Consider the following 24,170-nt stretch of genomic DNA (forward strand, 5'->3'; position numbering starts at 1 on the left):
ATCCAAAAATCCTATATATCACGTGCTTCACTATGCACAGACTGTTAAAAATGTAAATTAAAAAAAATCAGCAAAAGCATTTTAGCTGAGTCATGTTTGGGCTGTTTAATTCTTCTTCTTTTATGGGGAGAACAATATTTGTTACACAGTTGGAGAATTATGTCTTTGACATGATTCAGCACAAATGTGTTGTTAACAGCTTCATACGTTCATAAATGGTCTAAAATGACTGTATGGGACTAATAACGGTATCTGTAGATACTCGAGTTTGTGATATCTGTATCAGTATCAGACACAAATAAGTGATATCGTCCCAGCCCTATGAAAATGAAGTTTCTCAAAGGTTAATTAAATTTTTAATGTAACCCTACAGTGGAATTTGAAACTAAACTGTTTATTGACACGTTTCTCTGAAAGGCTGGCCTCGACTAAAGTGGGTAATAACGGACTCGAAATACCTGACGAAACCCTCTAAAGACTGGCAGCCTCACGTCCCCACCGCTAACACTGACCCTGCATATATAGAGGTAAAAAGAACATATTTATTGGTAGAGAAATGAATGTGGTTTGATTGTTGGAACATGTTAAGTTTAACTTGAAAGTAGTACTTTTAGTGAACATAAATGTATAAATAAGTACATTAAATGAAACTGCACCTTCCTGTTTAGTACAAGGCGAGTAAAGAAGGCACCGTGGTGGGTGTGGCCGTGTCTAAAGTAGCCATGTTGACCCACTGTCAGGCTCTGACCCAGGCCTGCAACTACTGTGAAGGTGAGCGAACACCTGCCGTTTATTTATCATCTGAAGTTTCCTCCATCAGCACGGATTTAACACTTAAGTCAACTTCTGTCTGTCTTCACTTTAAGGGGAAACATTAGTGAATGTCCTGGACTTTAAAAAGGATATTGGCCTGTGGCACGGTGTTCTCACGGTGAGCATGTGTAGATGTAATATATAGGTACATTTGATTATACGGTAGGCATGGTAACTAAATGACAATGTTTTGAGTGATTTTACTGTCATTTTATAATTAAATTTTTCTCAAAGTCCCTTTTTCTACCCTGATTTTCTTTCAATTATTTCTGTTGTTCAAACTATTTATTTAAAATTACTTAATAATGTAATAGCACCACAAACTCCACTATTATTGCCCGATAAAGTTGAATGCTTTTATCCAGTGAACCATCCATCTGTTGGTAGTTGTTTATATATGTGTATTTATTTATTAGTTTTTAGATTGAAGTGTTTCATTAGGCTTCGTATATTTCCAGGCTGTAATGAACAGGATACACACGATCAGTGTTCCCTATGCTGTAATGAAGGCGTGTCCTCTCTCCTGGGTGCAGAGGGTCCACTTCCACAAAGGTAACTTTACACTTAATCCCTCAGATTGAGTGACAATCTAAATTGAATGTCTAACGCATCATGCCACTGTCACTCTCCTTCAGCTCGTATAGCTTTGGTGAAGTGTCGTGATCTCCACTGGGCCATGATGGCTCATCGGGACCAGAGAGACACCAGCCTCGCTTCATTACGTATGCTCATTGTTGCTGATGGTGCTAACCCCTGTGAGTACTTCACCTTATAGTGAAGTGAAAAAGACGACCTCAGCCTGTGCAGATGTGGTGTATAACATATTGAATCTCCTGCTCCTTAGGGTCGGTGTCTTCCTGTGATGCCTTCCTAAACGTTTTCCAGTCCCACGGACTGAAGCCTGAGGTCATCTGTCCCTGTGCTACCTCACCTGAGGCCATGACTGTAGCTTTACGGAGGTATGACACTTTCTTATGTTTTTTTAATTGTCAAGATTTATGAAAAGAAGAACGATTGAAACCCACACAGCTTTTTGTAAGATCAGTGTGCCGTATCTTTCCCATATAGACCAGGAGTACCAGGTGCACCTCTACCCGCCCGTGCCATTCTTTCGATGGGCGGCCTGAGCCATGGTGTCATCAGGGTCAACACAGAGGACAAGAACTCCGCTCTGACTGTGCAAGATGTGGGCCATGTTATGCCCGGAGGTGAGGAGAGAGAAGGAAAAGATCCACGAGCTGAAAGGAAAGCTTGAAAAACCAACAACAGTTTTGTGCCTTTGTGGAAATCTGACATCAAAGATGTTAAAAACTAGACAAAAAAAGCATGAATTACATACATAAAATAGTTTTTTATTCATTCACAAGCAACTGAATACAACAACAAACTAGAGAATGCATGCATGCAAATATACAGTATATATATGTATATATATATATATATATGTATATATATATATATATATATACATATGGTGTGTATATATATATATATATATATATATACATACATACAGTGGATTGGAGGATTATGTGCACTGACTATATATAATATTGGACTAAAAACTACAAAGCCATACCTTATACAGTACCTTTAAATACCATACCCTGAGGTATTCTAACGGTTGTTTCTGTGCATTACCAGCGCTGATGTGCATTGTCAAACCTGAGGGGCCTCCTCAGCTATGTAGAACAGATGAGATAGGAGAGATCATAATCAACTCTCGTGCTGGAGGCACCATGTACTACGGCCTGCCTGGACTCACGAAAAACACATTCGAGGTACGAGAGAGGAAGGTGATAGAACATCATAAAATTAGGTTTTTGTGCTATATACCACCCACTGCTCTGTCTGTGTGCTGTGTTCAGGTGATCCCGGTGAACATTAATGGAGTTCCCATCGGAGAGATTCCATTTGTGCGCTCAGGTCTGCTGGGATTTGTTGGCCCAGTAAGTAGGACCGTTTCATTCGAGTACAATACCTGTGCTGACCCCTGCCTCCCTAAATAAAACCATCCTTCTCTCCCGGTCTTTGTTGGATCTGTTTACTTTCTGTGGAGCACTTAATACTGTATCACAATCCCGTGTGTGTTCCCCCCGCTCTGTGCAGGGCAGTCTGATCTTTGTGGTGGGTAAGATCGAAGGCCTGCTGATGGTCAGTGGACGCAGACACAACGCTGATGACCTGGTGGCCACTGCTCTGGCTGTGGAGCCTGTCAAGACTGTGTACCGTGGCAGGTGAGAGGAAATAGCTATTTACAAAAAATTTTGAAAATTTTGAATCCTGAGTTATCTCTGCTGACATCTGGTGGTTCAAATGAAGTACAGCAGAACCAAAATGTCAGATTTGTCTTTACATTTGTTTTTATCCTCAGTCAAGGAGGTTTGGTGTGGATCTGCTAACTTGGTTAATCTTTCTGAAACAGTATAAGATTTAGTTTCAGGCTGTATTAAAACTGTCTTTGTGTAGATGTCAGCTTTCCTCAACCTCTTAATAACCTTCAGCATCGTGTGTGTGTGTGTGTGTGTGTGTGTGTGTGTGTGTGCCAGGATCGCTGTATTCTCTATCACTGTGTTCTACGATGAGAGGGTAGTGATTGTGGCGGAGCAGAGGCCAGACGCCAGCGAGGAGGACAGCTTCCAGTGGATGAGCCGAGTGCTTCAGGTGAATCGCCTCATCATCACCTTATTTCAAATGTTTGTGTTTTTTTTAGTAGGAAACTGTTTTTTTTGCAAGGTCACACCATGTAAAACCTCATTTAAAGATATAATATGTAACGTTTCTGCATTCAAATATCTAGCACTATTAAACAAATATGTTGTGTTGAGTAGTGTACGTACTTACGTGAGCCAAAATGTTTCCAACACAGTCCACTGCCTGGAATAGAAATGCAGCCTTCTATTCCAGGCAGTGGACTGTTTCAGAGTGTTCCTCTTATAATGATCAGCTTTACCGTCTCTGCTATTACTTCTTGCGCGAACCCCCTATGAAACATCAGATTGAGGAAAGAAATATTCAGTGCTACTAATTACCCAGTGTGTTGTCTTTTGTTTTTTAAAAAAAAAAAATTATCATTTTATTGCTTGTATTTGTCACTGATGGATCACGATTACCACGTTTGCTCTAAGACAATGATTCCCCGGATCCCACTTTGCTTCTTGTTGTCATCAAACTTGGTCTTTTGTTATTGTTTTGTTTTTTTCTTTTTTTTTAAAATGACAAGAGGAGAAAACAATGACCAAACATGGGTTATTAGGTACACAGTAATGATAACAAAAGAAATGGGGAAGAAAATAGTTTAAAGGGGAATAAATAAATAAAATGAAGACTATGGGGGGGACAGGTAAATCCCCAGCCCTCCACTCGATTTCATGTGGCTCGTCACTTTATGTCAAGTTATAAGGGAGCTATTTCTGTATGTTTTTTTGAGTGATAGATCATAATAAATACATGTTTATTGTTCCATATCAACACAGACACTTTTATTTTGAAGTTCTGTGAACAGTCTGTCATCACCAACAGTTTGATTGAGATATCATGATGGAATATGACAACATTTTAATGCTCATGTTGCCAATGTCGTTTTTTGCCAAAAAGTTGATCTTTTTTTTCACTTGACTGGTCCCTTACCTGCCAGACTAGATGCTCAATGGCCCCAATGTTATTTGAGTTTGAGACCCCTGGTATAGGTCATGAAAAGAAGAGTAGGTGGACCTCTCTGAAAATTTTCATAAAAAAAATGACACATCAATGCAGAGGCCCGGGATCCCAGAGACGAGACGACCCACTTTTGTCATTGTTTTAAATGAGAGACCTTCAGCAGCAGAAATGACTGTTCAACAACATATTTCAAGTTACCATACTCCTGTTTGGTTTCCCCCTGCAGGCCATCGACAGCATCCACCAGGTGGGCCTCTACTGTCTGGCTCTGGTACCAGCCAACACTTTGCCCAAAACACCTCTGGGTGGCATCCACATCTCTGACACCAAGCAGTACTTTTTAGACGGCAACCTGCATCCCTGCAACATCCTCATGTGTCCACACACATGTGTCACCAACCTGCCCAAACCCCGTCAGAAGCAGCCGGGTGTGTATATATGAAAAGATGACATCACATCCACTTAGTTCCAGTTCCCCCCTCGAGCTTAGTTACTAACTGTATCTCACTTGATGAGAGAAACTGCTGACTGTGTCTCGCATGTCAGAGTCAGTCAGGGTTTCAGGTGTTTTTGGGGGGGAAACAAAAGAGCACAGTCAGTAGTTTTCCATAACACACACGTAAGAGTTTCTAAATTTGGGAAAGTAATATTCCTGCTACGTTGGCTAGAAATTGTCATATGGAAACACACAGACTCTTCACCTGAATAACGTGTTTCTTTTCTTATTTACTGTGTTTATAATAGAATACCTTCACAGATAGGGATTCTGTTTTTATTCTCTGTCTTTTACTCCTTCCCCCCCTCTCACTCACGCCTCTTCTCGAGCAGTTGGTGTAGGTCCTGCTTCTGTCATGGTGGGCAACCTGGTGGCAGGGAAGAGGATTGCTCAGGCCGCAGGCAGGGACCTCGGCATGATAGAAGACCAGGATCTTATCCGGAAGGTAGTGTGTCTAAAAATTGAACACAAATTCAAAAGAGCCACGTGCATGTTCTTCAGAAACTCCAGCACCTTTGCTAAAAGTACATTTGAAAGGTTAATCGTGAGAACCGAGGACTTCTCACTGCCAGTGTAACAGTGGCACAACCTCAACCAGAGCTCAGTTCTGTAGATTTGAAAGAAAATCTGGACTCTTCTTCTCTCTTTTTTCCTCTTGTCCCCTTTCTGGATGTAGCTCTGTATGTGGCCTACTGTGATGGTAAGAAATATGGCCTCCTCTGGCATCTCCCCCCCACACCCTTGTTTACTCTCATTGTGCTCGTATCTGCTTTATATCGTGGTATTGTTCTGTGTACTTGTGTTAAAAAGTGACATGAGAAAAAAAAAAAAATAATGAGCATGTTTTTTGTTGTTTTTTTTTGTTTCAAGCTCTGCACCTTCTGTTCCTACCTCCCGTTTTACTGTAAACATAGCTTTCACATCCTAAGTTATTGTTCATTATTCTAAGAGCTGGGTTGGCTCAGAGCATGTGGTATAAACTGTTTGCACACTCACAAGAGATCATTTATGCCAGACAGCTGTCTGCTGAGGTATGCAGTCTCTGGGCAACACTTTCATTTCAGTGCAGGTGTGAATAGTTTTGAATTAGGTTCTTCCATCAGCATAAACTCTCCCCTGTATAACCTCTGTGTCTTTGTGTTTGAGGTTAATGTATAGTTATAGTCATTTTATTTACCCTGGAATGTACGAAATACACTCATCTAATTATGTTTTTCTTCATATTACAGCATCAGTATTTGACAGAGGCTCTACAGTGGAGGGCACAGACAGACCCAGACCACATCCTCTTTGTTCTTCTTAATGCTAAGGTACCAAACTGGGAAATACTTTTATTTCTATTAAGATATCTAAGTTAAAGGTCCGGTCTATAAGAGTAACTGACACGTGCAGTAGCGCGTGAGCAATATGACCTTAACATTAGAACACAATATTCCCTGATGATATCACAATAAAAATATTCATGATGATATTTCCTCGAATTTTAAAGTAAAAGTGTTTGTTTTGATATGGAAGGATGTATACTTCACAAGAAAAACATATATGTCTATTAATATCAAAAAGAGAGAGAATTAAATCTAAATAACGGTTGTTTCAGGCCACAAGTTGACACCTCTGCCCTCGTGCATGAGGGAATGATGTTGGCCTTCATGTACCAGAAAGAATGCAAACATTTGACTCTCACTGCCACTTCCTCTGTCTTCTCTGTCGGTTTTTGGTTTGGTGTTTGTGGACAGAGAGAGGCGTTTTTCATTGTTTGAATAGTCAGCTTCCACTTCCTCATGACATGCACTTTTCTGCTTTAGAAACAGGCCCTTGCAAAGCAAAGCAAGGCACTTGCCTAAAGTCTGTATAGAAGTCATATTCTATGGTTAAATAAACCTAATTAGTTTTATTTTAAAGCGATTATACACTTATACAAACGTATTTATCATTTCCTGCAAATAAACCCTCCTAGATGTTGCATAGTGAACTTTGGTAAAGGTACTGCTGCATAAATTCCACTTTGTGTTTCTGAAACCGTGATCCTCTCTCTTCTTACCCTTCATTATTTCCTCCTGTCTCTCAGGGTGTGGCAGTGAGCACGGCGTCCTGCGTCCAGCTTCACAAGCGCGCTGAGAAGATCGCTGCAGCGCTCACAGAGAAAGGCAGCATCAACACTGGAGAGAACGTAGTGCTGCTCTATCCTCCTGGTAGGCTCTATGTCCAGCTTCCTGTCTGAGTATTAATACATTACTCCCATATAGATAGTTCATTATGCATTGCAAATGGTATGAGCTCTATTTTTATTCCATTATTGTCCTTCCTTTTTTCTTTTTAGGCATCGATTTGATAGCCGCCTTCTATGGCTGTCTGTACGCTGGATGTGTTCCCGTAAACGTCAGACCTCCTCACCCTCAGAACCTGGCAGCCACGCTGCCGACTGTCCGCATGATTATTGATGTAAGTCGATGTGTACACTGTTTCGTACGGTTCTGTAAGTCCTAGAAAAATGTTTTGACTATAAGGTTGCACTTATAAAAGTTTTCCCTTCGCTATAATCAGTGACATTTTAGAAGAGTTTCTTATTCAAATGAGTCGTGCTTATGTTTTGTTACAGGTCAGTAAAGCTGCGTGTATCCTCACCACTCAGAACCTCATGAGGACCCTTCGTTCCAAGGAGGCTGCTGCTTCAGTAAACATTAAAACGTGGCCAACAATCATTGACACAGGTGAAATTCACACATACACAGCAGACGTGCTAACATAGTAACAAAAAGACAGATGTTAGTCAAAGTTTCACCATAAATGTCAAAACCTAAAAGGGATACTTGAGTAAAAATACAAGTATCTTACCAGAAAGTGACTTTGCTAGAAGGTGAAGTCACTTTTTATAATATTACTTAAGTAAAAGTCTTAAAGTATGTGACATTTATTGTACTTATGTATCAAAGTAATTTTGTGATATAAAATGTACTTAAGTTTTAGAAAAAAAGTGAGGAATTATGTAGTACATAGTAGAGGATTTGTAGTGGAGTAAAACTTGCTAGAAATATAAATAACAAAGTAAAGTACAGATGAATTTTGTACTTAAGTACAATAACAAAGCATTTGTACTTTGTTACATTTCAACATTGAGGACAAAAAAAATGCAGTTTGTCTGATGCTACCTCAATCCAATACTCAGCTTTTTGCTATTTTTCATTTTTTATGTCAAGTATTTGTAGAAAACTCTCTGAATAAAAATACATGCATTGTTTACAACAGCTGATAACAATAGTAGTCATAAAATGCACAGCTGAGTGAGGAACACACACGTCTGCTGCTGTATGACTCATAACATTTCTTTGTCATGTTTTCTCCACTTGCCATCAAAACTGCTCGGTGGGCAGACTTGTGCCGCTGCCTGTACTGTGGTTGTTTCATCTTTTTAATGTTTTGTGTGTTTTTGTGTAGTGATATAAAAGTCTTCCTTGGAAACAAAATAAAAAACATTTGACTCGAGTTCCACAATCATCTGACTGCACAGTGTCAGATACACACAAACAACTCTATGTTTATCTAGTGCTATGTAAAACATTCAGTGTTCCTGTTCCTGCAGATGACCTTCCTCGTCGCCGGCCTCCGCAGATCTATAAGCCACCCACAGCAGAGTTGATAGCTTATCTGGACTTCAGCGTGTCCACTACAGGAATGCTTACTGGGGTTAAGGTCGGACACCTGAGGCTTATTTTCAAATACTGTGTTGTCGAGTTTTTAAATGTCTTTCACCATCACCTTGATTTATTGGGTCTGCACACCTTTTAAACAGCACTTTCACAGGGTGAAGCTTTGATGTGCCTAATGTGTCCTGTTTTTGTCCATATCAGATCTCCCATGCAGCAGTCAGTGCCATTTGTCGCTCCATAAAGCTGCAGTGTGAGCTGTACTCCTCTCGTCAAATAGCCATCTGCCTGGATCCATATTGTGGTCTGGGCTTTGTTTTGTGGTGCCTCGCAAGGTGCAGTAACAGTAACCTCCAAATACATCCCGTCTATTCACCAAGGTTTAGTGTCTCACTCACATCGTTGTGCCTCACAGTGTTTACTCAGGTCACCAGTCCATCCTCGTCCCTCCCTTTGAGTTGGAGAGCTGCTTGTCACTGTGGCTGAGCACGCTCAGTCAGTACCGCATCAGAGACACCTTCTGCTCCTACTCTGTCATGGAGCTCTGCACTAAAGGACTGGGCACTCAGACTGAGCTGCTCAAGGTAAGACCTGCACACCAAGACAAACGATAATCAGTGTACACTCACAGGCCACTTTATTAGGCACATCTTTTTTGACTGCTTGATAATGCAAATTATAACAATAATAATAATAATAATATTCATGCATTTGATTTATATCACTCTTACATTTGAAAAAACAAATCTCAAAGTGCCACAAGGTAAGAACAAAACACACACACTCACACTTATTACATAGTAAAAGAAATAGAAGCACATAATAAAACACCCATAAATGCACATTAAGAGTCCATTCATAAGCTGTTTATATTAAGTTTTTTACAAGACAAACAGTCTGCGGTGCTCTCAGGTGGTCAGACAGGGCATTCTACAACTGTGTGGAAGGCTCCGTCTCCCAGTCCTGGGTGGGATTAGAGGGTGAGTGTCTGTGGAGCGGAGGTGTTTTACCAGGAGCCAGTGGAGAGAGTGTGGGACTGGGGTGATGTGGTCATATTTCCGTCTCCTTGTCAAGATCCTGGCAGCACTGTTTTGGATGTACTGGAGCCTCTGGAGACTCCTGCCAGGAATCCCGACAAGGAACGCATTACAGTAGTCCAGCCTGAAGGAGACAAAGGCGTGGACCAGACTCTCATCATCGGGCAGGGAGAGGGAGGGAGAGGCAGAGTTTGGCAATATTTTTCAGATTAAAGAATGCAGTCTTACAGAGTTGTAGAATGTGCTGTCTGAGTGAAAGGTGGGGGTCAAATCCGACTCCCAGGTCCTATAAGGGGAGGCTTTAAGCTGGTGTGGAGTATGGCCTCAGTATCCTCAACCAAAAATAATACATTTAGATGTGTAGACATAGTAAAAAAACGACCTGCTGAAGTTAAAAATCAAGCACTGAAATGGGGAAGAAAGGTAATTTAAAGCAGCTGTGTGTGGGCACTTCTTGGTGTCTTCAGTCGTGCTCTAACTGGTTTGCAGCCGCCTCGCTTTAGTAGAACAATGTTGCTGTTTTATCCGTCTGTCTTGTCTCGACATAAAACAAATCACTTCCTCTGTGGAATCTGGGAACGTCACTGGGCAGCACAAGACACAAACACTGCCATACTGAGAAACAGAGAGACAAGTGTGTAGCTGACACGCTCAATCATCATTTTGTTAACTCATGTTAAAATGGTTTGAATGGAACGGACATTTGTTTATTTTTAAAATGTAGGCTACTCATGGTTGTTGGTGTCAGATGGGCTGCTCTAAATATTTCAGAAACCTGTGATCTATTGGGATTTTCTAGGTTTTTACAGATAATGGGCCAAAAACTTTCAATAAAAATGTCTTGTTGATACCAGAGGTCAGAGGGAAGTGGCCAAACTGGGTTAAGATGATAGAGAGCTAACTCAAATAAACACTCGTTCCAAATAAGGTATTGAAAAGGCCATTTCTGAATGTACATCAGCAGCAGAGGACCACACCAGATGCCACTCCTGCTACGTTATCAGGTGTCCTGTAAGTGTGTAGATGTTCCTGTTCCTTTAATGGTGGTTCTGTGTTTTGTGTCTCAGGCCCGTGGTGTGAATCTGTCATGTGTGCGGAGCTGTGTGGTGATAGCAGAGGAACGTCCTCGTCTGGCCCTCACATATTCCTTCTCCAAGCTGTTTAAGGACGTGGGTCTGTCACCCAGAGCTGTCAGCACTGCTTTTGGCTCCAGGGTGAATCTTGCCATCTGCCTGCAGGTAAACAACACAGCATAGCTTGGCATTACAAACACACCCACACTGTGAATGATATGTTGGGTCTGATGTCCATGTGTCTGTCCTTAATGTTTCACAGGGCACAACTGGTCCCGATCCCTGTACTGTGTACGTGGACATGAAGTCCCTGCGCCATGACAGGTGAGATTAGGTCACAGAAAACTTTTCACATACATAAATTCCAGAAAGCAAATTTTTTTGGCAGCAACTCTCATGAGAAATAGCCGACAGTAAAAATTATCTGTGACCACAGTTTCAATGTCGAATATGTTACAAATCATCACTTTACGGACTTGTTTCAAAATAAAAGCACCCTAGCATTTTAGTTGCCTTAATCCACTCATTATTTTCTGCAAGGCTTTTATTGTGAAACACTGACAGGAACCGCAAGCAGTAGCATAAGGTATTTATTTGAATATACAGGCATTGGCTAGTTATAAGTATATTATTTATGGCCATTTTAAGACAAACAGTATGTAAATCATAGCAGCAGACAATTCCAGTGTGAACAGAGATTACACACTGCAAATGCCTCCATTGTGGTAAATAGAAAGCGCTTCAGTGACAAGTTTGATCATAAATAACTGCACAGCCGCTTGCTCGCTGACGTGTGTATGTGCCGTTACAGGGTGAGGCTGGTGGAGAGAGGAGCGCCTCAAAGTCTTCCTCTAATGGAGGCTGGCAAGGTGAGATGCTCCATGTGCCTTCCACTGGTGACGTCTGAGTCTGTGAAATGTGTAGATAAAGACATATTGACAGTGTAACTCACACAGTGCCTGTAAATGTCGTCTTGCTCTCAGATACTGCCGGGTGTGCGGGTGATTATCGTCAATCCAGAGACCAGAGGCCCGCTTGGCGATTCTCATCTGGGAGAGGTGAAAGGAAGTTGTAACGTCATGGCAAATGTACGTCCTCTTGAGTTCAGCAGTGAACCAGTCTGTGCTTCTCCTGCTCTCAGATCTGGGTGAACAGCCCTCACACTGCCAGTGGCTACTACACCATCTATGGCGAGGAGAGCCTTCAGGCTGACCACTTCAACACTAAACTCAGCTTCGGAGATCCTCAGACCTTGTGGGCCAGAACTGGATACTTGGGTTTTGTGAAGAGGACCGAGCTGTTAGATGCCAGCGGGGGTAAATGGGGCTAAAACTGTTGTAGATGATAAGCGGCCAAATTAAATACCCTGCAGTGAATGAGGTCGATCAAATTGAAATGAGCACGTACTTGATGCTTCGACACATTTACATTTCTCTTTGTTTGGCAATGATCATGTCTGTATCTCTGTGCTCAGACCGGCATGATGCTCTCTTTGTGGTGGGGTCACTGGATGAGACCTTGGAGCTACGAGGACTGCGGTACCACCCCATTGACATTGAAACCTCAGTGTCCCGTGCTCATCGCAGTATTGCGGAAAGGTGAGAATGCTCTTATACACACAGGTAGATTTAGATATTATCTACCTGGCACATAGGCATACTTACAGTGTATTACTATATGGTGCACTGTATACATGTTATTGTATATAGTATTTTTATAAACAGTTTAACCCATAGTTTTTCTTCATTTTGTGTGGATTTAAGTGGATTTTAGAGGTGACATTTCCTTTGGATAATTAGATTGAGCCTGGTTTTTACTTTGTCTCTCGACACAAGTCTGCTTATTTAAAGTTGGTGAACTATTCATTAAATGTTGTTTTTTGAGTTTGTCTTTGAGTGACTTTCCTCTTCCGCACAGCGCTGTGTTTACATGGACCAACCTGCTGGTGGTGGTGTCAGAGCTGTGTGGCTCAGAGCAGGATGCACTCGACCTGGTGCCTCTGATCACCAACGTGGTCCTGGAGGAGCACCACCTCATCGTGGGCGTGGTGGTCATTGTGGACCCCGGGGTGATACCCATTAATTCCAGGGGAGAGAAGCAACGCATGCACCTCCGTGACTCTTTCCTGGCTGACCAGCTGGATCCCATCTATGTTGCCTACAACATGTGATGGGGTTCTTGTTTCGCCGTCAACCACCGTCTGGATGCCTCTGCACCGTCATCCAAACATGTGACCACTGGCTTGGCAGATGATGAGAAGTAAAAGCATGAACCACACGTACTGCCACCCTGCCCTGTGTGTGTGACACCAGCATATCTTGGCCACTGCATGTCTGTGATTGGATCTGCCATGTTTGGAGTTGTTCACTGTGTTTTATAGATATAATTTTGCAAAATGGGATTGAAGCAACTTGCAAAAAGAAGTCCCTGTTGCACTTTTTTCAGGGGAAAGAAGCAAATGACACATCTGGACACGTATTAATGTCCAAGTAAAAATCCATCTCATTCTTTTCTCACGACAAACCACTTTCCCCTTTGTGTCTACACGGATTCTAAGAGCTACTAAACTGAAATAGAAAATTTGAAATATTTTTACATGCAGCTTTCAAACTAACGCACATGATGCATGTGCTAACTAGGCCCGTGTTATTTTTCACTAAATGTGGATGAATCAGCGAGAGGGCACACGAAAGCAAACCTTGAGTTTTGTGCATATTTTAAAATGCTCATTCTGTCCCACGATAACGAAGCCAAATAGATGTTTCCTGCTCTTATACATTATATTTCCTGCCTTATAAAACTTCAGTCATACATTCCTGTGGCTGCTTATTGCTATTTGGTTTTGACCAGTGATGGAAATCCTGACCGATATCCAAAGGGATCAAAGTAAAAGAGGAGAGAGGCCATATTCTGTACTGTATCTAGAGACCTCCTTGTATTTTAGATACTGTATGTTACTGTACAGATATTTTTAATTGTATAAATGTATAAAGGTTTGGTTCTTCCCTCTTAGTTGGCGATGATAACAGTAGTGGAAAGAAGTTTGTAAATAGGATCGGACAGTTTTGACAGTACTTTTAAAGAGGAATATTACTTGTATAATTGAGGTTAGGGTCAATAACTTTAAAGAATTGTTAGTCAGGTTAGATATAACATTGCACTTTCTCAAAAAAAAGTGTCTATTTTATTATGAACAGTGAGGCATTATAACTAATGGTTCAGGAGACTACAGTATATGATTCAGAGGGAGAGTTTATCAGGAGGGCTAATGCTGTTAATACCAGGTACCTTTCCTGTTGGCCACTAAAAGCTAAATCCAATATCGTGACTGTTGTCAGTTACCAGGTTATTTTATAAATCACACAAAAACAGTCCCACAATTATTCATCAAATACTCCTTACCGTTGTATTGCTTACTCTTCACATTCCTCTCACTTCTGTTGTGTATAAGAGAGAAAGTGTTTGAGACTTCGTGGGAACTGTGTTCTGTGTTTGTACTTTGAATTCCAACAGGATTGTTGGTACTTGAAGTCTGTAGAGTAGAAGAAAGCGTTCATGTATCTGAATTCTTTTGTATTCAGTCACTGGATTTAAAAGCACTTGTAAATGCAGTTGCAAAGCTGAGCCACGGTAGAAAACGTCGTTGAATGGCAAAATAAAAATGATGATAATGTGGAAATGAATTAGGGTAAACAGTTTGCATCAAGATGTATTTGCAAAATGTATTTAGTGTCCCGCAATCTTGTGCTTTCCTTGTACTTCCTTGCCATAATGTAAAGGTTCTGTGTTCTGTGATGAACCCTAAATGTCACCATGTAAATAGTTTTTGTTATTTTTGGACTTTTGCAGTTGTCCCACTACATTTGATCATACCAACCACAATAATAGAAAGATATTTAGTTGATTTCAAAGAATACAGGAAAATGATCCATTGAATTACTGCACTTTGCACTGATGGTACTTACAGTAGCTTTCTACTGTGTGGACTCAAGTTTTGAGTGATTGATTTGAACTCTCCCCATTTAATGTTTGATTAAATATGTTTTTAGAAATGCAGCGCTTTACGTTTGGTTTTGCCCCGTTTTGAGTCGAACTAGAAAACACTAACAGCACTTCGTCTTAGCTTTAACCTTGCTTCCTAGGTTTGCAGCAGAATGTTTGCATGACTCAGCAAAGCACAAGAAGAAATCAGCTTGAGGCACATCTCATTCCGATGCACAAGTGGGGGAGATAGATTTATATATAGTATATCTGTATATGTGTGAAACTGTATATTCAGGGAATAAAACTCATAACACAGGGATGGACCAGGTGGTCCCTTGGTGCAATCTGTGAATATTACCCATAAAATGTAGACCTTTTGTCGAAAAACAAATTCCCTCTCCTAATCATACATGCGGCTCTTGCAAAACCTAATGAGCAAATGGAGGATTTTTAGTGACAATCTGTGTCAATCTGCCGCCTACTTGCTCAGCTGTGAAGTCATCACGGGCTTCCACTCTCTCTCCTTATCAGAGTCCGTACACACTATGCAATCCCAAAGATCGTGCATTTTCATTTCAAAGCTTGCACACTCTGGTGAAAAAAACATTTTGTAATAACAAAGAACAGAGGACTTACAGAATTGAACCAGTAGTGTACTTTAGACTTTATTCATCTCTATTCAGTTGTTTTATCAATAATTTTACACATGCACTCCTGGTATGTTGTATATAATTTAGTAAATTGGTCTAAACTGCTCCATTAGGGTGTAACCCATGATAATTGTGTAACACTAGAGGGGTGTCTGAAGTCATATAGTGTAGTTACAAACCAAGATGGTACACACCTTTTCCACCCATTTGTCTCATTTATTTTCTATTTTGGATTGTTGTACTTTGTTTTATACATAATGTCAAAGTAATATGGAATAAACAAAACATTTAATCATTTAAGTGTCTGAATATTAATGTGTTCAGTAATAGTAAACCAACAAATCACACTTTCCCTATATATACGGTACTTATAGAAATAATGAAATAATAGTCCATGTATCCATTCATTCATTAGCTCTGAACCTTTGACATTTGCTAAACACAATGCCAACTATCACAAACATCATTTTACATTAAAATTATATTGTAAATCTAATTCATGTAAAGCAAGAAACCTATACATTGTTATTGTCAGACAAATGTGCCCTCATTAATGCGAATGCAACTGTAGAGGTTGTGTGAAAAGGTTCTTCAAAAGAAAAAAGATAAATCACTGAGCAGCACTGGACCATTCACATTTCCACTCCCTATTAACGAGAAAGCCTGACAGCAAGTCTTCAAATTGATCAAACCTCTGCACATTTACATAACTGCCATAGAAAAAAACAAGCAGCATCATCCTTTTAGACTATATTGAACATTGTCCTGTGCTCAACATTAATGCATCATATTGTTTTGATTTTCAAAGTGAGAGCAGCTGTCAAATGTAGCAAGCTAAACAAGTAAAAATTTTGCTGAGGGCTCACATCAGCCAACGACATGTTACATGGTAACCCAGCCTGACTTTGTTTTCATGAGCAGGACCACACCTATCTATGACTAAACCTGTCAAAACCTGCACACACACACAGACACACACGTTCCATTCATCTGAACAGCCTAAACAAGGTGTTATTCTTAACCTTACCCATAACCAGTTCATGCTTAACTCTAAACTTAACCTAACCATATGCCAAATCTTAGCCCTAAACTTAACCAGTTCCTCAGAAATGAGGTTCTGCCTCATTCGGACCAGGTTTTGGTCTCCCTGAGGACTAATGGTCCTGACAAGGTCAGTGTTTAGACCAGAAAATGTCTTTAGGAGGTGACAAATACAAGTACACAAAGGTTTGCAGATTTTTCTCAGGACACTGACTTTGACTTCCATTCATTTGGTCTGAATTCAAGCCCAACTCACATCTTAATCCTTAAGACTTTGGTACCTATGAGAACTAAGGGTGCTGTGATGAAGGAGAAGTGTCCATCAACATGACATTTAACCCAATGTTGGTCTTGTGCCTGCTGCAAATGAATGATGTGTAATAAAAATATATACGTTGTTTTTATAAGTGTGCTGTATAAAGGTGTGTGAATGAGTGTGAATGGAAAAACTGTAGTGAAGTGCCTTGTGGTCATTAGGGCGAGAAAAGTCCTATTTAAAGGAAGACCAAAAACTCTGGGAAAAAGTCATTAAGAAGTAGATCATTTAATCCAGAAAAAGGAACTAATAGGGGCTGTAGCTAACGATTATTTTCTCAATCGTTTGATCAATAAAATGTCAGAAAATTTAGAAAAATGTCTATCAGTGTTTTTCAAACCTGATATTCTCAAATGTCTTGTTTTGTCCACAAACCAAAATTATTTCGTTTTAATGTTTTCTTTGTTATATGGAGCAAATAAACCACCAAATATTCACATATAAGAAGCTAAAAAATCAGAAAAAAATGTAACAATGAAAAACCCTCAAACCGATTATCAAAATAGTTACATTACAATCGATAATTAATAATCGATTCATCAAGTAACTGTTTCAGCCATAACTGATGCCAACTGCAGTTAAACACCACAACCAACTAAGTGATAAACTAACTACAGCAAAATAAAGACAAGTTAGTTTACGGAATTGAGCGTGTTCACTGGGACCTAGACGACTCAGTATGACTTTAACGAGCTTTGAATCCTTTGAACCCTTTTATAATATTTGAAAACTGAGCATCACGGATGTCGTCAACAACAACGACGACGACACAACGACAGTGACAACAGCAGTGACGAGGTGAGAGGAAGAGAGCGAGAGTTCAGGACCATAATTAGCAAAGAAAGACAAGAAGTGAGTAATGATGCCAACTGTCCTAAAACTACAAGAACAGCGAGGAGGGAAAGCAAAGGTAAAGTTTAAAGGAAGCAGTAATGCAACATTACGAACTGCCGTCACCAGAGTGGAGAGACAGACTAGTAATTCATAGAATATTCAGTAGAAAGTCAAGCAAACGCATTCGTCATAGAAAGAATACTAAATGCAACTTTCGTCAATGTATCTGTTCAACCACCAGTTGCTGAAACTCTTAACCAATCACAAAGCCAGGAGAAACTATTACGTAATGCTGTTTCGCAAACAGCTCCGCCCATTTCCTCTGGGGGGGAAAAAGTGCTGAGCTATTTTTTTTATAGCTAACATCTTAGTATTTTTAGCTGTTAGCAGTTGTTGCTAACGAACTTTTCAAGGTCTTTCTTTCGCCAAAGTTCATTCACGAATTGCACGAAGTCCACGCTGGGAACAAGAGCACTGCCGCGGCGTTTGAAAAGGTAAATATTTGGCTGGCTGAGCGGTACAGTAGCGCTCCTCTGACTCTGTAGTACGCTGTAGCGGTAATGGCGGCGGTTGCTCCGTCAACTCCTCGCCGTTCTACGAAAAGGGAAGGTGTAGTTAGCTTAATGGCTCCCCGTATCGCTGACGTCTATTGACGCGGTAACTTGCGTGCCAGTGACAGAGTTACACATATTTACCCACTGAGACAAAAGCTCACGCATTCTGTGAACTAGTGTAGGCAAACTTGGCTCGCTTGTTGCTCCAGAACGCTTGTTTTTGACGATTTAAACTCCCTTTATTGTGAATGTCAACTAGCAACGGTAACGTTCTTGAGGCCGAACATTCTGGCAGTATACGAAGTTCACATTAGTGGGAAAATGGTTGATTTGCGTCTCTTCGTTTGAAAATGTCTGGAATCACGAGCGGGAAATGAATAAATAGTTTTGTTAGGCCTCGTTATGTTCGTTCACCCATGATAACATCAGTTGCATTAGCTAACACGATTGAATCAAAAAGGAAGTCGAGGTTTGATGGGCTTAGCCTTAAATGTTTAACTTCTAAAGATACCAACTTGGCTATATATTAAAGTATGGATGTGATTTATATCCTCCAAACTTATTCCTGATATTTTACATACTAAGTTATTTCCACAGATTTAGTTGGAAAAAGTGCACAGGCCACAGCGGAGTCAGTTTCAACACAACTGGCGACCTCCCGCCTAGACAGGTTTTATGTTCTACCGGAGCCATTGTAAAACGGTAATACCGAGATGTTTTATTTGTTCCCAGTTACTATGGAAGATGTACAACATGGCAGCAATGACACCGAGTCACAGACTGCTACTATGCCCACTACCATAACATCCTCTCAATTTTCCCAGACAGCCCAACGTGTAATTAATGGACCCCTTTCAAAATACAACGCCACAGTACCACTGGATTTGCTCGTACAACTGCTTTGATTTATTCATGATTGCCGTACTGAAGACACATTAATGATGTAATTACATTAAATGCGTATCATATCGACAATAATATGATTGTTTATATTTATCGTAATTGTAATAAAGCTCTTAGTTGTTCATGCTCATGTTTACTATTTCATTATTCCTAGCGAATGAGTTGCATTTTGAATTCATTATGTTCTGTGTAACTTCAGCTTTTCAGCCAGGTTTTATCCATATTTTAGATTTATTTTAGAAGTTGTAATACCTAAGGGAGGTGGAAAAGGGTCACACTTTTGTGACACCTACTGCTTATTTTGGTGAACTAAACCAATATTTGCTTTAAAGCCATGGTTCTCAGCTTCCCCTGGTGGTACTTGGAGGGAAATCTGAAATATTGGTCTGCTGTAACCAGGGTGTGTTATTGGAGAGGAGTTGAGACAATGAAATTAAAAAAATATTAATAAAACATTCCTCTCTCTAATGATGAAATAAGCAGCCCACAACATGACTCAGCAGAAATTATGATATATTAGATTTTTTACTGTCTGTGTGTAGTGAAGCACAAGAGGAGAGAGAGTTGTATCAACGCATCCCCAATTGAGAATAAATCTGGCTCCTGTGAAAAGTCCTTAGCTGACTTTGCTTGGCCTATTTACACCACTGTATTTCAAAGTTGCTGATAATGGTAATGGTGTTACTTTAAGAGCTGATACTTTGTTTGTTCCACTTTTGGGAACCACTGCTTTACAGCATTAGATTAAAACACATGCGAGCGCATTTTCTCTTAGAGAACTTTTTATTAATATTTGTGATACTTTTTAATCAAAACCTAGCTTTTGGAGAGAGCTGATAATAGTGTAAGATTTAAGTGTGTCTGTTACAAGATTTTATTATTTTGGCTCCTGTGTGTTGCTTGGTTGTGCAGTACAGAAGATGGCTTTTATGTTCACCACTGCGTCTTGTGACCTCTATAACACTTGCTCTGCTCCACTGTGGCTGAAACAAAACTAGCTTTGCTCAGAGGACATCATTTTTTGGGGGCCACACGGTGGTGTAGTGGTTAGCACGCTTGCCTTGCAGCGAGAAGACCCAGTTTCGAGCCCCGGTGGGAACAAGGGCCTTTCTGCATGGAGTTTGCATGTTTTCCCCGTGTGTGCGTGGGCACATCCGGGTTCTCCGGCTTCCTCCCACAGTCCAAAAACATGCAATGTGGGGATTAGGTAAATTGGACAATCTAAATTGACCATAGGAGTGAGTGTGAGAGGGAATGGTTGTTTGTCTCTATCTGTGTGTGGCCCTGCGATGGACTGGCGAACTGCCCAGGGTGTACCCCGCACATCGCCTGATGTAGCTGTGATTGGCACAGCCCCCCCCCCCCCCCCCCCGCGACCCTCTGATGGAGGATAAAGCGGTAGATGATGACTGACTGATGACTGACATCATTTTTTGTTCCCTAAATATTACAAAATGATCACTACCATTGCTTCCTTATTTTCATATCTGAAAAATCTTAAATGTTATTTGCTCATTTATGTATGTGGCAACTTTGCTTTATCTCTAAGTGTCCTGTGGCCAAATATGTAAGATGGCACAACCATCAAATACTTTTGAAAAAACTCAGTTTTTCCCATACCATGTATACTCACTGTGTGCTTCTTCTCTGTCATCTCAGAGGTTTTCCACAAAGATCTTATTGAAGATAAAGAAGAACTGTTTGCTTTCAACATTGTATTACACAGACATTGTGTAAAATAATATGTACAATTACAAGAAATATATCTAAGTCAATTTTGTAATAAAGAGAGTGATCTGTGGGTTTGAGGTGTCTGGTAGTCTGGTTGCTCCAGTCTTGCTCCTCTGTTGCTGTTTTTACTAGGTCATTTTTGATGGATAAGAAGCTGATACAGTTCCAATCTTGACATTAGAAAAGTATGTAAAGGGACATTTAGTTCTCGTCTGCCTTTATGACATATGACAGTGGTTCTCAACTTTCTGTAAATCTGTGGATGCATCAGTCTAACAAAGCCGATGACTAATCTAAAAATGATGGTGAATGAGCACATACTTATTCATGTTGTGACAAGATGAGTTATATGTTCTCAAATACAATGATATTAGTAGGTTACTTAAAGTAGGTTTTTACGGATTGCATAGATCAGACCAAGAGATGTCAACTTCATGGCCAGTAAGGCCAGATGCCAAAAGAGGAGGAAGGGAAACGTTTGTATTGATTGATTTTTTCGTTGGTTGGCATTCATTATGTTGCATCACCTCCTACTTTTTTCCTCTTCTACCCTGATCTCTTAGAGATAATATCTTGTATGTGCAATGACTCTAAATCTAAATTAAGTTTAACTGTGTTTTTAAACTTACAAACAAAACAAATACAACTTTTTGGAATTGTTTTTTTGCCAGATGTCACTAGGAGGTTCTTCTGTGACGCTTGTACAGCTGCCAGGAGGTCAGTTTCAGGTTCAAGGAGTGATCCAGTCTGCGCAGTCATCAGTCATTCAGTCCCCTCAGGCACAGTCTGCACAGGTAAGACCAGCTGCTTTTCTTGGCATCTCTAGTTTTACGCAATTACTCATCTGCACTTGTTAATCGATGTCTCTATTTCAAGACCCAGGGTTCAGATAGTGACGACTCACAAGACTCATCAGACAGTGGAGCAACAACCCAACAGACCAGAGAAATATTGGCCAGGCGGCCCTCATACAGGTAAAATCTCTAAAGACAGAAATTTACTTTACAGAGAGTCTTGTTCATGACTTCAAGCTATCTCTGTCTTGTCACTTGCAGAAAAATCCTAAATGAGCTCTCATCTGAGGAACTGGCACACATTGAGGGAAAGGATAACAACCCAGCAGTGACAGGCATTACAGTACCCACCCAAATCTACCAGACCAGCACCGGCCAGTATAGTATGACCTTTTTCCTTCCATTTACTTATATAATTAAATCTTTTTTGAGAATATGCTAAGTTAATAAAGAAACCCCGCCATTAGTTTTTTTTTTTTTAATAGTATGCACCGTTATGATTGCTGAATATTTTGTTAGTTGCTCACCAGAGCTGTCTGCTGTAGACCAGACTCTCAGAAACTCTGTGTGATCTGTTTACCAATGCTCAGCTCTGTTGCCATCTTTGTGGTTTTTGTAGTTACTATTGCTGCAAATGGCACAATCCAGCTGGCAAATCCAGGAACTGAAGGCATTCAGGGACTACAGGCTGTTGCCAACTCTGCTGCAGCCCAGCAAAGCACCACCATCCTTCAATATGCCCAGACACCTGATGGTCAACAGATACTGGTGCCTAGCAACCAGGTTGTTGTACAAGGTCAGTAGCTATTGGTATATTCAAGCCAAATGTACCTGAACATTTATTTTAAAATCATTAATATGTAATAACTGCAAGAAAATGTTGATCAGTGTTTCTCAAACCTGGAAATTATTATGTTCTCAAATGTCTTGTTTTGTCTACATCCAAAATGATTCTGTTTTAATGATTTCTCTGTTAAATGGAGCAAAGAAACTACAAAATATTCTCACTTAAGAAGCTAAAATACTCAAATGGTGCATTTATGGTGCTGTTGTGTTTCTCTCAGGTGCAGGAGGAGAGATGCAGGCATATCAGATACGCACTGCAACCACGTCCAGCTCCCTGCCTCAGACTGTAGTTATGACTGCTCCTATGGGACTTTCTCAGGAGAAGACCAATGACCCAACCATAAAGAGAGAAATCAGACTTGCAAAAAACAGGTAAGTGTCCAGTTACTGGATTTATCATTTTTACTTTCTGACCCACATGTGTGTTGTTGAGTAGCCACATTGGATGTGTGAGCAGGGGGCACTTGAGCATTGCAGAACAAGATCTGATTAGAGCAGCCACACTTCCGCATCTTCCGTGTCGTTTTCCTAGAGAAGAGAGCTCTTGCCTATTTTCTCTACCTGCCACACATGGTTCAAAGAAAAATAGGAAATTGAAAACGTATCTTTGATTACAGTTTCAATGTCAAAATTAAGGCCCATGGCTGTTTAGCATGTCGAAATCATAACATTTGCTTTGCCTCACGTTTTAAGTGTTGTATTTGTGTTTCAAAGCAAGACTGTAACACAAAAAAGGTTGTTTTTTTATAAGTAAATGAAAAGAAGTGGTGCATAATGTCATGTTAAGTTGGACTAACAGCACGTGTTCCCCTCATACAGAGAGGCAGCCCGTGAATGTCGACGGAAGAAAAAGGAATACGTTAAATGTCTGGAAAACCGCGTAGCTGTTCTTGAGAACCAAAACAAGACCCTGATAGAAGAGCTCAAAACATTGAAGGACCTTTATTGTGTTAAAACAGGATAACCTGTTTGACTGCAGGTCAAGGATTAAGACATAACATGGCAGCGGCACAGCTCAGCCATTTGGACTTGTTGGGGTTTCTGGGAACACTTCATTTCAGGCTGAGATCCTTTTGTTTTTGTTTTTGTTTGTTTTTTTTATACAAAACTTGAGACCACGGTGAGATTTACTCAGCAACAAAACGAGAAATTGGCCATTTTTTTCTCCACCTGCTGTTTTTTAAAAATAAATAGCTAATTCTTGATGATGTATAGTTGTGTACATTTTTAATACTGGCAGGTTTGAAATTGTGAGCTTTAATTATGAGTTTCAGTTTCCAAATGTATCCCTGTACTCTTGTGTTTTAAAAACAATATTGCCGTTGCATTTTTATTACTCCTTACAGTGTCTGCCAAATTCTGACTGTATAATTACCACACAGACAGAATTTTTGTATATTATGAACCAGCAATTCTCCATTACAATTGTCATTCCTTATTTTTGTGCAATGGAATATCATTACAATAACATACTTTGAGTGTGGTTTATTGGGTTGTTTCTTTGCAGTTACTGCGACAATCAGGGAAAAGGCACAGTGTCCAGGTAATATTATTTATGTGCATCTTGGGAGGGGTGGGACAGAAGAACAAACCATCTATGAAATGTTGCTGATTCTGAAAGGAAATAAATATATTTTCACTCAAAATTTAAAGCACGGCTAATGTATTTTTAATTGTAAAAAATTAAAAAAGATTATGTACTCTATTTAATGGAAAATCCCATAATATGTGGCCTTATCATTGACGTAACATCTGGAGCCTCAATTTGTTTCAAGTGAAGTTCGGAGAAACCTG

General features: G+C 40.2%; 2 protein-coding genes across 6 annotated transcripts in view; both read left to right on the forward strand.

Moving 5' to 3' along the window:
- dip2bb (disco-interacting protein 2 homolog Bb) overlaps positions 1-15,657 on the forward strand; it is a 42,501-nt gene extending 26,844 nt beyond the window's left edge. Inside the window, exons 12-39 of one of the 2 annotated variants that reach the window (XM_058632357.1) lie at positions 418-527; positions 669-771; positions 867-931; positions 1,272-1,365; positions 1,449-1,568; positions 1,658-1,772; positions 1,882-2,021; positions 2,458-2,594; positions 2,682-2,762; positions 2,923-3,050; positions 3,363-3,477; positions 4,700-4,901; positions 5,302-5,414; positions 5,646-5,669; positions 6,199-6,279; positions 7,038-7,161; positions 7,290-7,411; positions 7,569-7,680; positions 8,550-8,659; positions 8,818-8,948; positions 9,029-9,197; positions 10,718-10,888; positions 10,986-11,047; positions 11,535-11,592; positions 11,707-11,781; positions 11,865-12,039; positions 12,198-12,321; positions 12,641-15,657. In XM_058632357.1, the coding sequence (XP_058488340.1) occupies positions 418-527; positions 669-771; positions 867-931; positions 1,272-1,365; positions 1,449-1,568; positions 1,658-1,772; positions 1,882-2,021; positions 2,458-2,594; positions 2,682-2,762; positions 2,923-3,050; positions 3,363-3,477; positions 4,700-4,901; positions 5,302-5,414; positions 5,646-5,669; positions 6,199-6,279; positions 7,038-7,161; positions 7,290-7,411; positions 7,569-7,680; positions 8,550-8,659; positions 8,818-8,948; positions 9,029-9,197; positions 10,718-10,888; positions 10,986-11,047; positions 11,535-11,592; positions 11,707-11,781; positions 11,865-12,039; positions 12,198-12,321; positions 12,641-12,893 (3,314 nt within the window). In that variant the 3' untranslated portion in view covers positions 12,894-15,657. The remainder of the gene's footprint in view (positions 1-417; positions 528-668; positions 772-866; positions 932-1,271; positions 1,366-1,448; positions 1,569-1,657; positions 1,773-1,881; positions 2,022-2,457; positions 2,595-2,681; positions 2,763-2,922; positions 3,051-3,362; positions 3,478-4,699; positions 4,902-5,301; positions 5,415-5,645; positions 5,670-6,198; positions 6,280-7,037; positions 7,162-7,289; positions 7,412-7,568; positions 7,681-8,549; positions 8,660-8,817; positions 8,949-9,028; positions 9,198-10,717; positions 10,889-10,985; positions 11,048-11,534; positions 11,593-11,706; positions 11,782-11,864; positions 12,040-12,197; positions 12,322-12,640) is intronic. The other variant, XM_058632358.1, reaches the window with a different exon arrangement.
- Positions 15,658-17,469: 1,812 nt separating this feature from the next.
- On the forward strand, positions 17,470-24,028 carry atf1 (activating transcription factor 1). Of its 4 annotated transcripts, none has more exons than XM_058632462.1 (7): positions 17,470-17,624; positions 21,408-21,530; positions 21,613-21,710; positions 21,792-21,913; positions 22,150-22,326; positions 22,595-22,748; positions 23,196-24,028. In XM_058632462.1, exons 1-7 carry the CDS (start codon positions 17,574-17,576, stop codon positions 23,338-23,340), a joined length of 870 nt encoding a protein of 289 aa, XP_058488445.1. In that variant the 5' UTR covers positions 17,470-17,573; the 3' UTR covers positions 23,341-24,028. The 4 variants fall into 4 exon arrangements, with proteins under 4 accessions (XP_058488445.1, XP_058488447.1, XP_058488446.1 ...); XM_058632464.1 differs by having other exon boundaries at positions 17,544-17,566; XM_058632463.1 differs by lacking the exon at positions 17,470-17,624 and adding an exon at positions 17,859-18,042.
- Positions 24,029-24,170: the final 142 nt, after the last annotated feature.

Source organism: Solea solea, chromosome 6 (genome assembly GCF_958295425.1).
Source record: "Solea solea chromosome 6, fSolSol10.1, whole genome shotgun sequence".
NCBI classification, from domain to species: Eukaryota; Metazoa; Chordata; class Actinopteri; order Pleuronectiformes; family Soleidae; genus Solea; species Solea solea.